Source organism: Anser anser (assembly GCF_964211835.1).
Source record: "Anser anser genome assembly, chromosome: 12".
NCBI classification, from domain to species: Eukaryota; Metazoa; Chordata; class Aves; order Anseriformes; family Anatidae; genus Anser; species Anser anser.
The window spans coordinates 21,687,045-21,708,504 of record NC_139733.1 but is presented as its reverse complement, the minus strand read 5'-3'; the positions used below and the strand labels follow the sequence as shown (position 1 = coordinate 21,708,504).

At 45.2% G+C, this 21,460-nt stretch overlaps 1 protein-coding gene across 8 annotated transcripts in view; it reads right to left on the bottom strand.

The window, feature by feature from the left end:
- Positions 1 to 21,460, bottom strand: part of LOC310880372 (contactin-4) — a 300,385-nt gene that overhangs the window by 116,452 nt on the left and 162,473 nt on the right. For all 8 annotated transcript variants that reach the window (XM_083796070.1, XM_083796077.1, XM_083796071.1 and 5 more), the window contains 2 exons: positions 1,270 to 1,396; positions 6 to 181 (listed from right to left, as the gene is read on the bottom strand). In XM_083796070.1, coding sequence (XP_083652196.1) covers positions 6 to 181; positions 1,270 to 1,396 — 303 coding nt within the window. The remainder of the gene's footprint in view (positions 1 to 5; positions 182 to 1,269; positions 1,397 to 21,460) is intronic.

Below are 21,460 nucleotides of genomic sequence, written 5' to 3'. Positions count from 1 at the left end.
CTTACAGGCAAACTGCAGCTTTGCTTCTCTGCTAACGATCCTTCCAAATGGGTTTGTTGCTACACATTGGTACGTTCCACTGTCTTGGGTTTTGTTGGGATTATTGATCAACAGGTTGCCTTCCACTGCACTGTAGCGGTAATCCATACCGATGTCAATATTGGTCCCATTTAATTTCCACCTATAGTACAAAATGCCAAAGTTAAATCCTGCTAATATTAATGGGTACTCTTGTGTATTTGAAAATACCACATGTAGGAAATAAAGATTTAAAACATCTTTGACTACTCAAGGAAAAAAAAAGCATGAAAATTTAAGTTTCTTGCACAGTATTGAAATATTCTAGTATGTAACTGAAAAAGCAATATCCTCGACATATATTTCAGTCCCTGATATGATTAATGTTTCTGTAGTTATTGCAAGTGCTGCTGCTCTTTGGAATTAATCATTTTGCAAGAGGAAGTCCCAGAAACAGAATCTTTAAACTGTTCAAGCCCACAGAGGCTTCTTTCCCTCTCCTGACTTAAGCTGGCTGTTTGTTTTTAAATTTAAGAAAATTCACTCACAGCAGATGTTTTCACTAACTGGGGCACTGAGAATTTCTAACACCACATTGTCCCAATTACAGCAACTGTCATCCCCACTGCTTGCCGTGGAGCATGCGAGGGAGCCGCAGCCTCGGAGCAGCTCCCTCTACCTGAACCTATGCAGAAAAAAAAGGAATATTTTTGCATGAGCAAATCAACAGTCTGCTACATCAAGCCGTCACTGGCAGAAGGCAGCAGGTGGGATGAGGTCTTATGACTCCCACAGGTTTCAAAGCGCCCTTTACTTTGGTTAAAAACGGTAAGAAAGGTACCAAAGGGTGGGGGGGGAGGAAAGGGGGGATCAACCAAAATGATTTACATCAGCCCAAGTGGATGTGTGGAACAAGAACAGCAGCATTGCCACAGAAATAGAACATCTTTTTTCATGAGGATCTCAAAGCAGTTAATAAAGCTGAAAAACATTAAGAGCTTTGCCATGTGTGTGGACAAATGAGGAAGCCAACATGATTTATAATCCCTTCATAACCTTTTTGAACCAAATTTTGCAATTGTGTTGCAGCACATTCTGATTTGCTGGTGCCTTTTTCTTTGGTATCAGCACTGAGAGAACCCCAGGGGCACTGCTGAGTTAGACTGGGTGACATGTGCAGGAGAAAGGCTGCAGGGGGACACGACCGTAATGCGGTGATGGTGCTGAGGAACAGTAAAGCATTCAACAAACCCAACAGTTGGTCTGGGATTTCCTTTCACTTCACAGTTCAGCTTCACTTTCTTTTCCTCTGAATCCAACGGGAAGATCACGCTGCTCGGTTCCTGCAGGAAAACCGGCCCGTGCAGTGTGTTGTCGTCTGCATTAATGAGAAGAAAAACATGAGAGACTTGCAGGAATCTCCATGCATCAGAAGCTAAAACAGCACCTTGTCAGAAAGAGACCAGCTACCACTCACCCTAAAAAGAAGCTGTAACAACACTCGATTTTAGAGAAGCCAGATGTGTGTTTTGTTTTTTTTTCTCAAAAGCCAATGAACATTGCATGGACTCAACATTCATGAAAACGTTTGCACACTAACTAGAGGACAGATTGGGATTCTACCCGAAGCTCAATGAATGGGAACAGGCACAATCTTATGGTTGTAACATAGCTCAAGTAAAATTGGAATGCTTAAGCTTCACTTTTAAAAATTGAAATTTTTTCTCTGTAAATTATAAAAAAAAACCAAAAAAACCCCACATTATTAAATACAGCCACACAGCATGTTATCTGGATGTTGACCAGCAGGTACAGCTCCCCAGAAACTCCCTCAGCGGGGCTGGATCTGCCATCCAAGAGCTGAGCGCTCTTCGCAGTCGGTGGCTGTAGCCGCACAGCAGCAGCTCAGAGGGGCCACGTGGCCTCGCTCAGCATCCTGGCTTTCGCCACCTCAAGCACACAGCTGGCACGTTACACAATGCTATTGATTTTATTCCTCCGGTCACCCAGTACAGCATTATTATAACCGTAAGTAACAAGAAGATAAGCAGCAGCACCAACAGGGTTTGTACCTGGCAATAGCGCTTGCACCGGGTTGCAGTGCAGCAGCCAAGCACCAGGTGGGCACGGCTCCTGCTTCTGCCCCCCCTCCAATCTAAACAGTAACTGGAAGCACATAAAAGCTTCAAAATACTTTAATTTGTTTTTCATCTCCTGCTGTATTTGGCATCTCTGCTTCTGAGAGCAAAACTAGCACAGAAGAGGCAGAATCCAACTGTGGGAAGAAACCCAAGTAGTTGGTACTTCTGATTCCTCTGACACCAGAAAAAAAAAAAAAAAGCTCAACAAAACCCCTTTTCTTGTAAGACTTTCATGCCAAAAACGTTCTCTGACCTAAAAATGTATTGATAAAGGACTTGAAATGCATATCTGCATTTGAACTTATTTCCTAGGAATTACATTAGACAGAGATGAATAAAGCCCAGTGGGCCACACTCCAGATGCTGCTCGTTTCTCCCGCGTATGCAAAGACCACCAGAAAGCCTGGCTCACAGCATACTCCACAAATACAAATGATGATTGACATCAATCCACCCATGGTGCAAGGTAGCTGGAAAATGCCCACCCGTGCCATGACCCAACCTAACGTGGACAGGAGCGACCTGAGCCCACGGCACTACGGGCTGCTGTGGGGCCACGAGTCCGTCGGGATGGACATGCAGAGAATTTGTCCATATAGGAGGTCAGAGGAGAAAGAATAAATAAAATATAAAATAAAGATGATAGGATATACCAAAAAGTAAGAAAGAAAAGTGAACGAACAGAAGAAGATGCGTCTTCCTGACCGAAGGAGGGCGAGGATGACTGGGAACAGCCCTCGCAGCCCCGCGATGCTCGGGGAGCCAGCCGGGTGTATCGGGAGATGGAACAACAGCTCTGCACTCCGGGGAGAAAATTCTGTCTTTTCCACAGAGTGATTTCAGAGAGACTCTGCCAGGAAGATTATAACGGAGCAACCTTTCCCATGTCTCCTCCCTCAGGTACTGCCACAAAAGAGACTGCACGAAGAATATAGTCATATCAGTTGTATTTATCTTTATTTTTAATTATATGTTAACGATATCTGACTGAGACTCATCTATTATTCAAAACACATTCCGCATAATCTCTAGCTTTAAATTATACCTGTGTGCAACTTACTGTTGCTGGCAGAAAAAGATAATAATAACCGTAAAGCATGCAGGGCTAGATGATTAAATCCTGACTTGTTTCTGAGACCCAGGGCTGCTCGACTCCTTAACTAGTTGCGCTGATTCATTTACTGAGAGAAATAATATTACAATCTGGCCCATAAAGATTATAGCTCTGAGTACTATATTAATGGATTTGAAAACAAAAGAATTAAAATACATTTTAATTTTCTAATGGTAAAATTCAGAAGCTGGCCTGAAGCTTGGGTCCTCGCTTTAACTCCCATAAGCAAGGAGCTTCGACATGCTGGGGCAGGCAGAAGCCAAACCGTAGCAGGGAATTCACATACTGAACCGTGCTGGCTCGGGCTGTGTCACCTGTGTCCCCACCAAAGGACTCCAGTCACGCCACACTGTCATTTAGAGTTATTTCAATTATCATGTGTCCACCTATATTGTGTCACATCACGCCAAGGGTCAGATTCTTGGTCAGGAAATCAGTCAGGTTCCCTCGCAGGAAAACAAACCTTGAGTCAAAAAGTAGACAGCGTTGGAAAATGCACAAACAGTTGGAAGGGCCCGAACCCCCAACACTAAATGCGTCCCCGCGTGCCCAGGACATCGCTCGGCTGCAGGAGCAGGGCCCGGACTGCCCCGGTGCTGTGGCAGGGGGTGACACTGCTCTTAAGGTACGGTGACACGGTGCCAAGGGGGCCTGGCGGGGAGTTACGCTTCTGCAGGACACTGCAACCTGTCCGCATCATTAGTGTATGATTCAGAAGTCACAGACACCAAAGGTAGAGAACTACAAAGTTAGAAACGCTCAGAAATAGGTGAAAAGCCTAATGAACTTAATTTGCCTAAGCTACAGTTTCACACAATAGAAGCGCACAAAAGATACCAAATGAAGTCGCTCTCCAGAAATTACATCATCTGCTACTGATGCTGTTTAACACTCAGCTTTTACACGACAGAAAAAAATTGCTCGCCTTTCTTTAGCTGGCAAGAACAGAGCCTGGGCACAACCACGGGGCTGCTGCCAGGGCCAGCAGAGGGGCTCTGAACGCAGCTGTCGGCGGATCAGAACACAAGGGGAGGGAACAGCCTCGCAACACCGTGCAGATAAAATTATTTTGAGTGCCTACTCTTTCTTTTTTCTCTTATTGTTGCCAGTGTATAACCCAGATAAGCAAGTCCAAACTATTTAATCTCGTCTGTTGTCCTCTTGCTACAGCCGAATGCCTGATAGAGAACACTGCAACACGGACCCTGCCGCGGCACGTGTGGCAACAGTGGAGCCATGGCGCCTTGTAGAAGGTGTGGATTTAGTTCAAAGAACACTAATCATTCATTAATAAATAGAACAAACTGCATCCAGATTCTTATAGGAAGAACACTAAAAGTACCAGCGCCATAAATATTTTTAACTAACTTATAATGTTGCTGGATAAGAAGGGATCTCGCATACTTACTGCCAGCACAGGCAAATGCAATACTATATTACAAAATAGAGCAATGTTTTGTAGGAAAAAAGTTTTGCTATCCAGATAAATTCTAAATGTGAATTTCACATTTTATTTTTTATAAAAGTGGTTACTCCATTCCTACTGCAGTGATGCTCAGGAACTTGCAGCCATGAAACCAGTTTTCAGCTTATCACTGATGAGCCCTAGGAGCTTGATCCACAACCCCACCGATGCTAAATGAAGGCACTTTTCTGAGTTAAGCTGGTTTTCTATTTGCCCCCCACCTCCCTTTTTAAAATCAAATCGTATTCATTAGGCTCTCTTTGAGATATTTAATTGACCAGCATGATGATGCAGTGCACATAGGTGAGTACAAATATGACAGCCACTCTTGCTCCCCTCAGTTATTATAGCTCACTTTGCTCTTTATGATTTTCAGCAGCTATTGCATAACCTGTGCGACTCCTTACAGGTTTGTCACTGTCCTGGGAAAATGCAGTAAGGAACCTTCCTGGACAAGGTAACTGCTGAGCCACTCTCCTAGTGACAGATTTTATTTTTCTGAGTTACGTTTCTTTTGCTCAAGCCCGAAATGAGCTAACCCGGAATGAACACGGAGCTGCCCTGAGCTTAAGACAAGTTGCAAACAAGATTGGTTACCAAAAAGCATTTTTCCCCCTGTCAGATGAAACAAATACGCTACGACTCTGGTTCTGCATCCTTCGAGAGAACTGTGTGTCTTTCAGGAAAACGCAGGGTATAGGAAATTTCAGTGATCTCATGATAAAAGCATCAGCTTTAAACACAGTATGAAGTGTATGCCCATATGCTGTTGGACAGAATGTGATAGATAATTTAGCAGAACATTCTGTTATCCTAGCTTCTGCTGATATATATATATATAAATATATATTCCTAGTGAATCACAAAATCTATTGAAAAACACCAGACTCATTTAAATACACTCCAAACGAAACAGATATTTTCTGTATCCCTCCAGTAGCCCAGACCTGAGAGCCAGCATATTCAGCGTGATGCTCGATGCTTGTTGTCTTCCTGCATTTTTGAAGAATTGAAACATGAAGAATGTCAGCTGAGGTTAATTCAAACGAACAGGTGAAACCATTCTTATTCTCTCTGAACATTAGGCCCAGTGATGGATATGGTTAGCTAAATAGGACTGCTTTAATTTTCATTGAAAGTTATGGCCAATTTGAGAGAAGGTTTAATTGAATATTCCACACTGTGGGGGAAGATAATAACTAAAGCGAGGCGAGAATTCTTGGAGTATTTCCAGGATAAATGATAAAAATCCTCTCCTTGTTTGCTGCTGAGGGAACTGGGTTCTGCTATGTATGCCGGTGAGTTTTCATACAGAGCTACAAGTCAGTATTTCTTCAAGACAAAACTGCACCTTGGGAAGAGCAACTCTTCGGGAAGAGAACTAGATAGGAGAGCTCAAGGGCAGCGCTGATTAACGCAGCGCAGCACCGGCAAGGTTAGCCAGCTGCGTTACAGCCTCCTGCATGGGAAAAGCCTAAATTGGCTGGATCCCTCTTTATTTTTTGCCTTTCACTTCTATTAACATCAACCACACGCACAAGTGGTGCTAACGGCTTTGAAATGATAAGAAAGAAATGTTTATATCAGGTACTCCTGCTGAGAATTATCCTTAGGCTTCTTAAAGAACAAGACCTGCTCAAGGCTCTTCCCATACAAAAGCAACAAAAGATGTGTTTCCAAAAAGGAGATTTAAAATGTCCTGCACAAAACATTGTTTTAAGGGAAGGGTCTCAGCTCTGCCTGTTTGGGGACAGCAACCAGCCCGCCTCTGCCCTGGGGCTGCCATCGTGCCTGCGTGCCTCTGCACCACGGCTGGCCCTCATGTTTGGGGATGAGTCAAGATACAGAAAGAAAACAAAACAACAACAAAATCGGATACTGTCATTGGGAGCAAAGCTGAAAAGCTACGAGGCTCTTTCCTTCTCACCCGTACCACCCTACCAGTGCATAAACCCCTCTTTTTGAAGTTCCTCTGTAACTCTCCGTTGTACCTGGGCCGTGGGATCTCGGTATCCTCACAAAAACCACAGACACAAGTCACCTGCAGGCTGTGAGAGTGGACGAGCAAGATGGCACCCACCTCTCTCCTACCCCTCATGGTGCCATCGATCAGGTCACCGGGCCGGGCTCCCAGCACACTGCAGGTCCCCAGCAGCGGCTGCGAGCTGGATGCCCCCTTCTCTTTCCTGCCTCTCCATCCTGACAGACCTCTGCTTCCCAGATCACCGCTGTACCGACACAGTTAAAGTGGAAAGCCGTGTCTGACAGGTGACATGCGATAGGCAAGAATCTGATGGCTGAGTTCAAAAGCAGTGTCAGATGTTCCTCAGAGACAGTAACGAAACTATAAAAATCCGGAGGATCCCTAAAGCTCAGACGACAGGAAGAAATAAATCTTCGCTCTCATAAATGCAGGTGTGGAAGAGCTCCGGCATTTGAAATGGAGACAGCGCTGGCCTGAGGACTCCATTTATGAGTGACCCGAATATCTGAAGCACTCTGAATTAAAGGCAGGGTTAAACACATTCACCCTGACGCGGCCGTGCTCTGACCTTCGAGGAGAGCCCGGAGTCTGTCAATTACGGGAGGTCAGGAGCAGGCCCCAGCAGCTGCCTGCGCTGCGGCCTGCGGCGGCCGAGCGCAGTCGGGGTCAGCCCCGGCTCCAGGAATTCATCTCCAAAGCCTCTCCGTCAGCCCGCCTGCGCCACGGCAGCGCTGTAATTTCACCTACTGAAGTGCCAGATGATTAATTATGCCAAACGCTGTCAAGTTAGCGCTTTTCAGATAAAATGCTGTTACCTGATCCGCGCACGCCAAAGCAAGCGCGTCTGCCTCGCGCCTGGTCTAGACACCGGGAGGAGGCGATTCCTGGTGCGGTGTAATGAGCGACTTGTACTACGACAAAAACCTCATTTAATGGAACGTAATTGGTGTTATCTTCATAAGTCAACAGGATGATTATGATCACAGATGTTCCCTTCAGTATATGATAAAAGCATAGTTCTTCATTGCTGCAGAAAATCACAAATTTCTTTACCGAGCCTCCTTCTCCCTGAGTCATCGCAGCTGACATCAGGAAAATAAACAGATAAACTCTCACTGCTCTGCTGAGGATGCTATCAGCCCAGGATAGAGCAATGAATGATTATAAGAACAACAACATTGGGGCTTCTCGGCCATAAGATCAGTTACAGAAGATAATACAGAGTGTGCCACGTGTTGCACCGCTGAAATAGTAGAAATCACCAAGGGGATATTTTCTGCAAGATACTTTTAAATACATAATAATCGATCTTGTTCTGATGTCTTGTAAGTTAACTTCTAGCCCTGATTAAACCATTCAGCAGTTATGTAACCAACCACAGGAAAAAAGGATAGGAAATTAAAGTACTTCTGTTAATGCTGACACAATACATTATGTTGCTACTATTGAGCAGTAATAAAAAATATACATTTTTCTTTTCAAAATAACAAATACACACATTCTGGTTTTAGGAGATGAATAATATAAAAGTTTCCACAGGTTCCCAAAAGCTGCTTCATAACTTAACTGTTGGGAATATTTCCAAGCACACTCTGTCACTAGGAGTAAGTACACTAAACCTGTGTTACCTAAAAACCTACCATAAAGAGCTCTTTCCCATAGACTTAACTACGGGTTCCAGACAGAATAAGTGACCTTTGCTGTTCACGTGCAACACTCATGGACCTGAGCTGTGACCAGGGACATAACTGCCAGGATGGCACCAGCACACTGCCAACCGAGCCCAAGACAAAACGCTGGACTTGGTTTTTCAGCTGCTGGACATGCTTACCACACTTGCTTTCCATTCCCCTAGGGCCATTGCTACAGCAACTCATGGTACTGGGTCATTACTTAATTGGTCAAATCTGTGGGTTATAGAGAAAAAATGGTCACTGCCTCACTTTACCTCATGCTCATTTGTTTTGCCATTGTATAGGGACACAATGACCACAATCGTGGCAACCAAAGAGGGTAATAAAAACTCCTCTACAAACGTAAAAGAAATGATAGGTGTGTTTGACATCATCCATAAGGACTGTGTTCACTCACATAAGGACTGTGCTCACTCACCTTTGACGTGCTACACAAATTTCAGACAGCAGTTGGGCATCCTGAACATAACCCCTACTTGTAAATGCAGACACTGTTTGTTGTCTGCCTTGCCCTGGAATGCCGCGTGTCTAAGAACTGAATCTGTGCATCTCAGATGACTAGGTTATGTACTGCTTTAAATGAAACACTGGCATAAAATGTATTTCATGGCTTATATATATTTTAATTCAATGCAGGACAAGCCAGATTCAACTTAGGAGGTCAATCAATGACAGAGAAATTAGTCCTTAAGGGAGACAATTGTGGCTCGGGGTTTACTCCATCAATGGCACTAATCTTACCTACAGACATGGCAGCTTTGAGCCTTGCCTCGATCCGTTACCCTCATTCATCTCCCAGCACGCGGGCAGCCTGTCACCACAGGGGTAGTGCCACGTCCCGCACCCGGTGACCTGTGGCCACAAGTCCTCGCGGTCCTGTGCCATGGTGGCTTCCAGAGAGGTCTGCAGCCACCTGGAGAAGCACAGGGAAAGCCAAACCACAAGAACTGCTCCCAGGGTTTGTGCATCCTGACTGCACCTGCTATCCAGCAGGCACAAATCGATACCGGGCTGATTTTTTGCCGTCTGCGTTGAACACGAGTTCTGGATGCAGTGGCTGAAGATGGGAAAAGATTTCGGATCTGTCTGAAAATGGCTTTTGTCTCATCAAGTGTTTCCAACAGACCTGAATTTGTGAAATTCTCTCAGAAAGCTGTTGCCAGCATCCTAGACTATTAAAAACCTTTGTATTTACTCCTGGTCAGTTTGACATGAATTTCACGTCTGGCCAAGCCACAGCACAGTGTGTCATTGTGAATACAAAGCTGCCTCCAACTGCTCTTCATCCTCCTCCCTAGGACTGCGGATTCCTCCAATGCTCCGTGTTCTCATACAGAGCTATTTGTGGATAAGGTATTTCAAAGGTCTAATAGCTGTACTAATTAGCTATTGATTTATTAGTAAAATTTAAGGTATTGATATAATTGCTGTCTTCCAAGAAGAACATGCATCGTTATTATAAGATTTTCAGTTGCCTCGAGTATGACAGGTACTATAAAGCGGATATTAAAAAAAAGCTGAAGTAGTGTGTCTGTGTGCATATTTTAAATTAAAAGCCACATACTTCCTATCCACAGTACCTCCCTGAACTTCAATTGATTTTAATGTTTCATGTAATAAGGAAGGTATGTAAAAGCCAGGCTAATAAATGCTATCCTCCCCACCCCAACAGTAGATGCTAAACTGTTACAAAACATATTGAGAGAGCCTTTTTTCCTTTAAAATCCTGGAGTCTTAGAAAAGAGAAGTCCCTGGAGCAATAACCTATAATCTCTGCATCATCCATTGCTTGAAAAACAAAGACAACTCTGGCAACTTGTGCCAGCTCTGCATTGATTGAGGAGCCCAACTGCACGGAAACCTGCAAGGTGAAAGGAATGGTCTCCTGTGCGTTTTTCAAGGTGAAGCCTGTTTGTGTGTTTTCAGGTTAAAGTACATTAGCCACTGTCAGAAGTAAGGCTGATTCCTGCCAACTTTTTACCCGGCTATTTACAGCGAGGTTTAGGCACTGGATCCCATTCTCCAATATTTGCCAATAAGCAGATCAAATTGCCAGCGCCCTGTGAGCAGCAGCGAGCAATGGATAATCAGAGTGGCAGGCTCTGAGCGAACGACTGGGAACCTAATTTGCACTGTGTCACCGGTCAGAAAATGCTGGTGCAGTGGCTCGGCTTGTCAGCGGGGCACTGTAAATCTGCTTGTCCTGGGTCACAGGTGCACACTCTGCAATTACGGCAAGAAACCACAGTGCTGTAGCTGCAGGAACACGTTGGGGATGACTTTGGCTCTGTGTTTATTTGCACAGCGCCGGGAGAGGCAGCGCTGAGAGCCGCTGTACCAACAGGCCCAGCCAAGGCACGCAGCCCCTGTTTGAGGCCAGCCTCTAAAACTCCTGCAAAAGGAGTTTGCGATTTGCAGTTTTTCTACCTGAATTTCAGTATAAAGAAAGAATAAATAAGGGCAAGAAAAGAGCACATGGGCGACGAGTTTCTCCCAAGACATGCTCCCATCCCAGAAAACGTCCTTGGCCCTCTGATGCCGGGAAGGCCGCGGGGACCAGGCGAGGCGAGGAGGCTGACGTGCCACTCCGTCCCAGCCTGGTGGCACAGGCACCTTTAAAGCATCACCTTCACCACAGACACTGCATGCTGCGTTTGTGTTACTATTTCTAGCAAGTTCAGCCCATTCCCTTAAGAAAAACCAAACTATTTCAATACGACACGTTTTAGCATAATGGGCAGAACGGTCAGTGAGGGAAGCCTCACGTTTACAATGCTATACGTGGGTATTTTCGGTGCCAAATTATCAGCAACAGCTTGCAGTCACCTCTGGCTGCCGTGAATACAAAGCCTGAGGGCATCCCGAGTACCTGGGGTCTAACAAGAACCAACTTATTTAGGAGGACTGAATAACCTCTCTTACAGAGCTCCACCGAGAGGTTAATGGAAGCCCTTCCCGTAGCCCTCACGGCACTGCCTGTCCCCCCGAGACGTGCCAGGCAGCCCAACGCCCAGCTCCACGGTGCTGAGCAGGCTCCTGGCTGCGGACGGGGAAACCTTGCTAGCCTTTCCCACTGCTGCCAAAGCAATAACGTGTTTAATCCTCTAAACAGGATCCGGTGTTATAATCCCCAGGTGGTTATGTTCTATAAATGGATTTAAGGCATCTGAAGTGTGCTGTGGGGACACCTACCTGGCACCTCAGCTGGCATAAATCTCCAGCGTTTCACTGAAGTCAGAGGGACTGCACCGACCCCGGGCACATTTGAGGAGCTGTCCCTCTTTTTTTTTTTTTTTAAATTATTATTATTTTAACTGTGTTTCTACAGCCCTCAGCAGAGCAGCTACAATAGGCGCAGCTGCCCTGACCTGCAGCACTCACTGAGACGCCCCAACTCTTCTGCAAGGGCTGGAAGTCAGCAGCTACCCCCACGGGGCATCCCTGCAGGGGGACCAGACCCTCCGCACACAGACACAAGCACAGGGTCCCACGCAAATCCAGCACCAACACCAGTGCCACCAAATGCCAGACTGAGAGCAGCTTAAATAAAGTTCCTGGAGTTTAATCAGTGGAAATCAAAAGAGCAACCGGGAGCACAATTTGTACAATCTGTCCATGGATAGAACACGTCCCTTTAATTTTTAAAGGATGTTATGAACTTTAAGTGATGCAGCAGGGGAAAAAAAAAATCAGTAATAGCTGTCAACCCCCTGACTTTTACGACTTCTTATGCTGCAGTATAGTATGCTTAGAAACTGCTCTGATTGATAGCATTTGTGAGCTAAATCTTTTCTCTATCTGGTATAGCACTATCAGGTTAAGCTTTCAAACATCTCTCCCTCGCATCTCTGCAGCAGCGTGGTGGGATTGCTCCGGCCTCACCCCCCAGGGCCGCTTCTGGGAGAAAAACTCCTTTTTCAAGTGTTTTTTGTAACAGGAGAAAACTGCTCCCTGAAACACAATCCTTAATGCAACATAGGGACATCAAAGGGCAACAACTACCAAACAACGCAGTCCAAGGACAAAGCTGGGTTTCGTTGTTTATGGAGACTTCTGGATCCTCACCTGGAGGACAGCGACGCTCCAAACACAAGCACTACGCACAACGCAGCGACTGGTGATCAGCTACTTCAGACTAGACCTTGACCTGATAGAAATAACATTTTCTCCACAATGGTTTGCCAACCAGCACCGCTGTCAGTGAGGGGTCGCGCTACCAAACCTCCCAAGGCCGTTCTACCACCGTGGTGCCATCCCAGGACTCGCAGGGGTGGCAGCAGCAGCACAGACACATCTCGGTGCTTCAGGAGGTTTGTGCGAGCCTGCGTGGTGCTCGCAGAGAAGTCGTCCCTCTGCACCACGACACCCTGGGGCATTGCGGATAAACACGGAGTAATTGTGCCTCAGGAGATGAAATGGAGCTGGCTGCCCCCCCAGCCCCAGGAGGCTCTTGTTTTGATGCTAGACAAAGGACGTTAGGAAAATCTCCGGAGAAGTGCACTACAATAAAACGATCGCAGAGATACAGAAAAAATAAATACCAATAAATATCATCAGTTGAATGGAAGGGAGATGAAGAGTTTTTCTTTAGGAGAAAGTCATCTGACTGAGGCCTATCACTTTACAATTATAAACAGATTTATTTCATTGTTCTACAAGAAATTATGTTTTACTGTGTTGATGTGATCCAGTGCAGTAAATCAGTCACTATATAATATCTGCTTATGTTGAACCTGCAAGTCGCTAAAGCCTTTACAAAAGCCATAGGTCGGAACTCCAGTGCAAATTAATAAACGTTATGCCTTGCTGTATTTTACTATAAATAACCCCAAACCTCAGGAAGGCACCAGGAGTTGATGCACATTACTTGTCTGGACGCTGTGACCATGTGCAGCACTCCAGCAACTGGAAGACAACTAATGCCAGGAGAGGTTTATTTTTAAATTATTATTATTATTATTATTATTTTTGTAATTTACCAAAAACAAAACAAGTTAGAAGTTAAAAGCATGAAAATCATCAAAACCCATATAATTTCATTCTAGTGGAGGGAGGGCTTAATGGGCAATCGAAATAATGTGCACTGCTTCAGCAATTTTTTCATTACAATTACAAAAAATAATGGGTTTCTTGGTTTTGAAAATTAAGGATTATGCTGGATTGAGAACTGCACTACAAAGAACCTACTGACTGGTTTGGTTAGCTGCCTCGCAGACAAATAAGGACTCCTGCAAGCAGGCTTTACTCTGGAAATAAGAGCTTGGCTTTTCACTTCAAGAAATATGCCACCGCACACCGTAATGAAGAAGATGCAGACAAAGTAATTAAACTGCGAGTAACTTTCTGGGATACTTTGGTAGCACTCTGCTGTCTCTGTTTCTGGGAGCAGCAAAAAATCAAAGCAGCGAAGGAAGTTTCTCTTGACCTGTTCGCTTCAACCTGCTGTGCTGAGAGTGCTTCAAGTGTGAAGTGCTTGAAGCCTTCGCTTGCAGGGCTTGGAGGGAGCACCTAGGAGGTGGCCAAAAATAGTTCAAAGACATGAGAACGAATGCCTTTAAAAAAAAAAGCTATCTTTTAAATATGGAAGAGATGGAAATGATAATGCATAATTAATCCATCAGAGAACGTACAACCAGAATAGCGCTGTCCTGTTTGCTGACGCACGTTAGTGGCAGCGTTACTGCCTAATAACAGGGGGGTGGGTGAAAAGGGAAGCACGCAGCCAGGTGCGTGAACAGGGTGGTTTCTGTCACCTGGGTTTGATACAGCAGCGGTTTCTTGGTACAAGCACATTTGTTACACCCTCAGACCTTAAAGATACACATCCTTCATTCTTCAATCACCATCCGTCTTAGGCAGTAAAAGATCTTTACAAATGCTGCAAAAACAAAGCATCGCTCACGCCCGGCCCTGCTTATTCTGCAGCATCCCAGAAGCCAGCCCCAGCCCCGCAGGCAGCAGCGTGCCCGCACCCCATGGTGCAGGGGGGCTTCAGAGCCTGTCCCCCACCAGAGCACCCACCGTGGGGGAGCCCAGGACCAGGAACTGGGCTCAGGGTCTTCAGTTGTGGGACTCGCACCTCTGCCACCCGTCAGAAGGCCAGCACGGACTCCAACCGCAACCAGCTCGTGGAGCGAAGGGCGCGCGACTCCAAGGGGGTTGTGCAATTCAAACAACACGCCCAAGCTGTGCAATGCAAAATGAAAAGAATGTATTTGATATCGAAATACAGCCACTTGCAGCCCAGTTACAACAGCGATCGCATGGTACAGTATGAATGAAAATACAGCCCTATAATTAGAACAGGAATTAACTGCACAACAGTCAAGCTGTTAAAGTCATGTGTTAAATGCTGACTTTGCTGGCACTTTAGCAGGTTTCTGGTCCTTGCAATTAACATCTTCTAATTAAGCAGATGTGTCCCTATATTAAATTAGCTACCAATTAATTACTATATCCTCCAACGAACAGACTTGGAAGCTGGTAAGATTTTTTTTGTTGTTGTTAGCACTGCTACAACTTTCTTTGTCCTTTGAACTTTTGCATAAACTTTTTCTCAACTTTTCATCCAGCAGGAATTTACCCGCAGCCTCTCCCGTGTAAGCAAAAGCGTGCTGCCTGATTGCCGAGGAGGCACGGCTCTGCCCACCTCCAGGCAAGAATTACAGGTCCAGGAACACCAAGGAACAAATGTGCCTATAGCAAAACCGCGCTAAGACTGGCACGGAGAGGTGCTGACCCCTTTCCCTAACACACAGGCCGTTTTTCCACCCGCTGGACTGGTCCCCACGCCTGCCCCTTGTCCCGCCATAGCTGGGGGCAGTCAGAGCCCCGGGAAGGATGCTGCGCCCCTGCCCTTCCCTGCCGCCCCTCCCATGGCTGCTCTGGCTCCAATTCACAAAAGCAAAACCTCTTTAGAACCAAAATAAATACTAATCTTAAATTCAATGTACCCTGACAGCAAATAAGTTTGCTGTGCTTACTTCAGCATGAATAAAAAGCCCGCAAGGAGACTCCTACATAAGAGTATATTTACAAGTTCCATTACCCACTGGAGAGATTGATGTAATAAACCTATAATAAAAAGCCTGATGTTATGGATTTCTCTAATGTTTCTTATCAAACAGCCTGTATTATCTTGGCTTGTGTATTCAATTTAAAATAGGTTTTCAATAAGTGCCTTAGAGCTAGAGGTCATTCTCACTTAGTTTCCTGCCACGCAGGGATGTGTACTGTCTTTTCCTGCCCTCAGAAACTAAAAGCTGTTTGTAGCTTGCTCGAGTGTAGTTTACAAAGTAGGCAGACAGATTAGAGAGAACAAGAGAGGGAATATATTACCTGCACATCTATTCATATCGTGCAGCAACAGCCAAGGCTGGCAGGGCGCGGGCTCTGTGCCGGCATTTATTTTTATTACCGAGCAGTGAGGTGTAGTTGTTCCTCATGAGAAAACCAGTGCGCAGGAATTGTTTTGCCACCAGTTGTCTCCTCCTTTGTATTTTGTGGCTGCCACACAATGGAGGTGGTTCCCGTGACCTGCTGGCTTCCTGCAGCTTCTGCAGGAGTGGCTTCGCCTTTTAGGTAGGAACAGCACAGAACAGCGCTGCAAACGCAGTGTTTGGAGATGCAGGCCATAGCTAAGTACTTCTACCCATCTAATTTTTATTTCTTGGCACTGGGTTTAGCTAACAACCGATGGCTACTACTTGGGACCCAATGCAATTTATCTTAGGACATATTTTAAATGAGTGCAACATAATTTAGCAGTATTCCCCTCATTTATTAAATCATTTAAATGCATTGTTTTTAATTTTGGGTCTCAAGCCCTCACTCTGCAACACCCCCTGCTCATTTTGCAGCCTCATTGTGGATCTACGTCCACCAGCTCCTTCGTAATCCCCTTCTCATGGACACAACAACTGCTAAAGCCACCTGAAGTCAAACACTGAGCGAAGGAAGCCCCCAGACAGTTTTCCAGGCTTTGTGCATCAACCCTTTGCCATGACTCTTTCCCTTTGTAATTAAATCCTTTCATTAACCATCCAATAATAATAAAAGACCATAACTCCAAGCCCTGCTTTTTACACCAAATGAATAAAGCAGTGTTTTTCTGGTAGCATTTCGTATATTCACTTGCAGTGATTTCCCGCAGACAGTTAACAATTTGCAGAACAAGCTGCTCAAAATGTTGGAATCAAATAAAAGCAGAGAGCTACTTCTAGGCAAACGTGCAATCAAGTGGTTGGAAATTAAATTGAAATCAAGGCCCTTAACTTTTAGGGGAGTGGCAGGTCCCTCTGCCACTGATCTCACTGTGACAAGGGCAAAGGGTACCCAGAGGCGAGCAGCAAGCTCATCATCAGGAAAGGGTGAAGATGGGTAGCTTATAGCACCAGCCCACTCGAGCTCATGCAGTGGGTGCTTCGGGACGTTTAATGCCAGCACTGTGGCACTTATCTTTTTAGATAGATTTGTCTACCCCTTTCTTTGTTCCTCTATGCCTAACAGATCTCTTTTCCCAAATTTGGGCAAAATGAGCCATAAGGACAAGTGGGAAACAGGACTACGATCTGCACGCCTCACACGCACTGGGAACACGCTGCCTTCTGCACGTCTATATAAATACATCACTTGCTGACTTCTCAGCCCCGATAGAAGTTCCAGAGACACTTGCTGAGGGTTTGTAGCACTTAAAGAGCCTAAATTCCCAACACATTCGCTTTGGTCAGCTCAAATAGACCCTCATTGCTTCTGCACCAGAGGTTAGTTTTCTTTTGATTGCTTTTTTCCGTGGTATTTAGTGGCCTCTAAAAGGAAGAAAATACTGAGGACCAAGCTTTAAAGCAACATCTCGCACAAATTATAGTAAAGGAAAATTTGAATCCTCGCTAATTTAAGTGTTATTTTTACTACTAATGTGAATCCAACCCTAACAAATTAAAACAGGAAGAATTAATTGGATATGCAAATGAGATTATTCAGTATATAAATCTAATTACATACCAATTTGCTTTAACAGCATGAAAAGTAAAAAAATGTTCTTTGTAAATTGATTGTTTTAAGTAACCACCTGTAGCAGCACCAAGCAGAAAGGCTGCATCCTGAAGGTGCTCATTGCCAGCAGCAGCGAGACGACGACTTCCAAAGGCTGTCACAAGCCCCACGCTAACGGGCACCCTGCTTACTCCTCTGATTTACGATATTGCTTCATTAGCTCCCAAACGCACTAAACCAGACTTCATTTCTCTCCAGCAAGGGACAGATGCAAACAAACCAGGCTGATTTTAGGGAGCTGATGTGATTTCCATCACAAGCCCTGATTTCCCCGTGCTGGTGTACTTTTATTTGTGCCAGGCCACAAAAAAACCCAGCAGCAGTAAGGGGGTGCACGGGGTGGTGCAGAGCAAGAGCAGCCGGGGCTGCATGGAGCACACCGAGCCCATTCAGGTGTCGCTGTCACCTTTAGGAAACAAAAGGGGACAAAGGCACAATTAGCAGAACAGCAAACTGCAGGGAGGAAAGATTTCTCCAGGGGAAAAAAACCCTGTTAATTTTGAACCTTTTGTGTCCAAGAACCAAATTACACAGATAGTCAATTTACTTCTTTGAATAACTACCCGTCGGTAAGAGCAAAAATTATAAATGAGATCGCTGAAATTGATTAAGATACAGAATAGCTGACACCGTAATTAGTGCCCACTGTGGCATCTCTGACAAAGGATCCCAATCACCTGCTTTCATTGACTGTACACCGAATTTTTTCATACAGCTCTGGCTCTGATTCACAAATTGAGTATCTGAAACCACCTGGAACAAATAGTATTAAAAATATCCTCCAAAAGAAAAGAATACATGGTGCTTTCGCTGGAACATCGAGCAGGTATCAAAACCACCTTCTCAAAAGCACGGCGTTATTACAGAAAACTAAATACAACCCATAGGAAATCTGTTCTCAGAAGGATGTTTATACTACAAAATATTTACAAACATTAAAAAAAAATAACTTAAGGCCACAAATGGCCAAGGGAGCATGAGTTTTCACGAGAAAAAAACCCTTGGAAATGAGCAGGGGCAAGGGGCCAACTCACAAGCCCCTGTGAGCTTCCAGGCTGCTCTGCAGCACAGCATCTTCCAGCTTCCCGAGCGTCTTCCCAAGCACTGGGGTTTTGCTGTGTCCAGTTTAAGTCGGATGAGGTTCCCAGCACCTGGCTACCGGTGGGGAAGGCAGATAGTGTCGGCTGGCACCTGCAGGTTTTGGAAGCAGCAGCTGTATCCGCACACATTACGGGCACGTTGCAGAGGCAGCGTGTCAGGGCTCGTGGCTGGAACTTGAAGAATCACCGCGCACACACGCTGCAGCCTTACTTCGGGTGAAAACTAATGTGGTCTGTAATATGTCTGATCCTCCCCTGAAGGATGCCCACCGCAGAGGATTACGTTTTATCACTATGTCATAGCTTCTTTAGGGAAATCAAATGGCTTTCTAATTGAGCAGCCCGCACGCACACACCCCGACACTCCTGCTTTGGATGCACGTGCTGAACCACGAACACTTTGTTTACTGAGTGGCATTATCAAGCCGGCTGCGGCTCTGCTTAGCCTCCCGTGCATTCTGGTTGTTCTCCAATACAACACAAAAAACAACGGCTTGCTGACATCCCCCTGCTTGCTGCTACCTGCTGTATTATCATGCATCCTTTCTATGTGGGGTTTATTTGCAGCATTTATTGGATGTTTTAGATTGTATTAACAAGGAAGGATAGCTGAAGTCAAGCACTACAGAGTACAGACACCCCGGTAATACGTTCCGATGGCTTAGCTACCACACTTTTCATTTAAGCACAGACTGGGTGCTAATACATTTGTATAGTGAAACCAATACATTTTTTATTACTTTAAATGCTATGTGGGCAGCTGCAGAGCACCTGATGAATTTACATGAGATCGTCTGAAGTCCTCAGAAAGAATGTAAATAGTTTTTAAACTACGATGCTCTCCTGTTCACCAGCTGCAACAATTTCAAGAGACAACGTCCACCTCCTGCACAACAAGTGGCTTCCTTTGTGTCCCAAGTACAGCTAAGCAAAGAAGCCACAAACGCTTTGTATTTTCTCCCATTTCCCCTCTTTCCCAGTGCAGAGCAGGCAGCGGGGACCAGCGGCCCCGTGCCCACAGCCAGCTGCTGGGTGCTTCCTGTGGGACCTGCCTTCCTAAAGGAGCCCATATCCAAATCCCCATCCTGCAAACTATTAAGCACAGGAAGATCTTCCTTCTTGTAATTCCACTGGTTTGGACTGGCACATCTTACCAGCTGATACACGTTAAAAAATGCGCTCTCCTTCATTTTTTTTTTTAAAGCTCTGTTATGATCTCCACCAAATTACATAAAATCCTTGCTAACTGCCGTGCTACTGTTGTATTTTCATGCATCCTCTCCTAAATACTTCTAGAAGCAGTAAAACACCAGAGAATATCTACACTTAAAAATAAGATGAGGTGGTTAAGTTTTACCAGTAATGGATGTGGCAATAAGGAAAGTTAAATTAGAGAGGAACCATTAAAAGCCTCCAACATAATTTTAAACACAACACCTTGCAGGAGCTGTGAACTCTGCTGCTGACTCCAGCGTGTAAGACCTCACAGGCTAACAGCCTTCCACAAATCAATCTTGCAAAACACTGACAGGCACATTTAGCTTGTATCACCAAGAAAAACCAACACTATAAGCACATTTTATACACAGCAAGCATGTTTCAGAAACAGCACAGCCACAACTGAACAGAAACACCGAGCCTGACAGCTGCCGAAATGAACTGAAATGGCAACTTCAAGTAAAATTTTATAAGTTTGGTTTGACAACACTCAAAAAAATAATTAAGGAGAAACATATTAATTGAGCTGTTACTGACTGTAGTGATGCCACTGGAACATCCTTCATGATGGAGTATCTACCAGCACGCCAAGGCTAGGGTGAAGATTTCCCTTCCCCAAATCCACAGCTCAGGTCCTCACCTCCCATGCATTTTTTCAGCGTGGTTCAGCAGTTCTCGACCTTTTCAAGCTGTCCAAGCACTACTCAGCACCAGGACTTCACCCTACAGATGTGTGGCCGTCCACGGGCACATGCTACAGGTGTTCCCAGCTGCGGACTTGCATGAAGTCAGTCACAAGCTCTTGCAGCCCTGTCCATGGTTTCTTTACTCTTACCTCTGGGCTGTGCTGAGTCCTGGATCTGCTGGGAATGGTCTAAACTCTAAATGCTACTGCAACCCGATGGCAAACTCCTCTGCCTTCCTCTTGCTCTAGGTTTGACCTGATTCCTGAGGTCACTCAGAGGGAGAAAGTATATTTTGCTTCTTTTTAAAGCAGTGTCTCACTGATTTTCAATGTCATTTCTGCTCCAAAATCAAATTCACTGTTTTTGGATAAGAAGACACAGAGTAGCTTGGCCCAGCAAATCAGCACCCAGCTACCAATAGGGACAATTCCCCGTGCCATCTCCTGCCAACAAAACCCTTTGGTTATACGAATAAGCTCTAAATCCTTCACTGACACAACATCCAAGTGCCCCCTTTCTTGCACCCTGCAGGGGTTTAATTAACGTGACTAATGCCTGTCAAATGTTGTTCTTTCATGATGAGGGAGACAACCCTACGCTTTGCCTCACACAAAGATTTGCTGTCCTTAATATCTGCTTGCATGCTTTTACATTAAAAAAAGAGGCATTAGCCACGTGCTTTAAACATGCTCCGGATTATGAAGTTGCAGCTAAAACCAGGCACCGAATGCCTCTGGTCAGCGCTTTTTGGGCATGGGCGTAACATTAAACAGTTCCACGCTTTCTTACCCAGATCACACTTCACATGTGGTAGCCCTAACTGTACCTTTTAATTCCACTTTGCTGTAAGTAGTGTTGGTTGGGTTTGCAGAGCTCCTCTTTGCATGCTGCATCAGCACTGACACCCACTCTGTGCCTCGTGCTCCCTGTCCCCAGGGCTCGCGGTGCAAGCCCTGCGCACTCCTGCTGCTTCGCTCTTGTTGCCG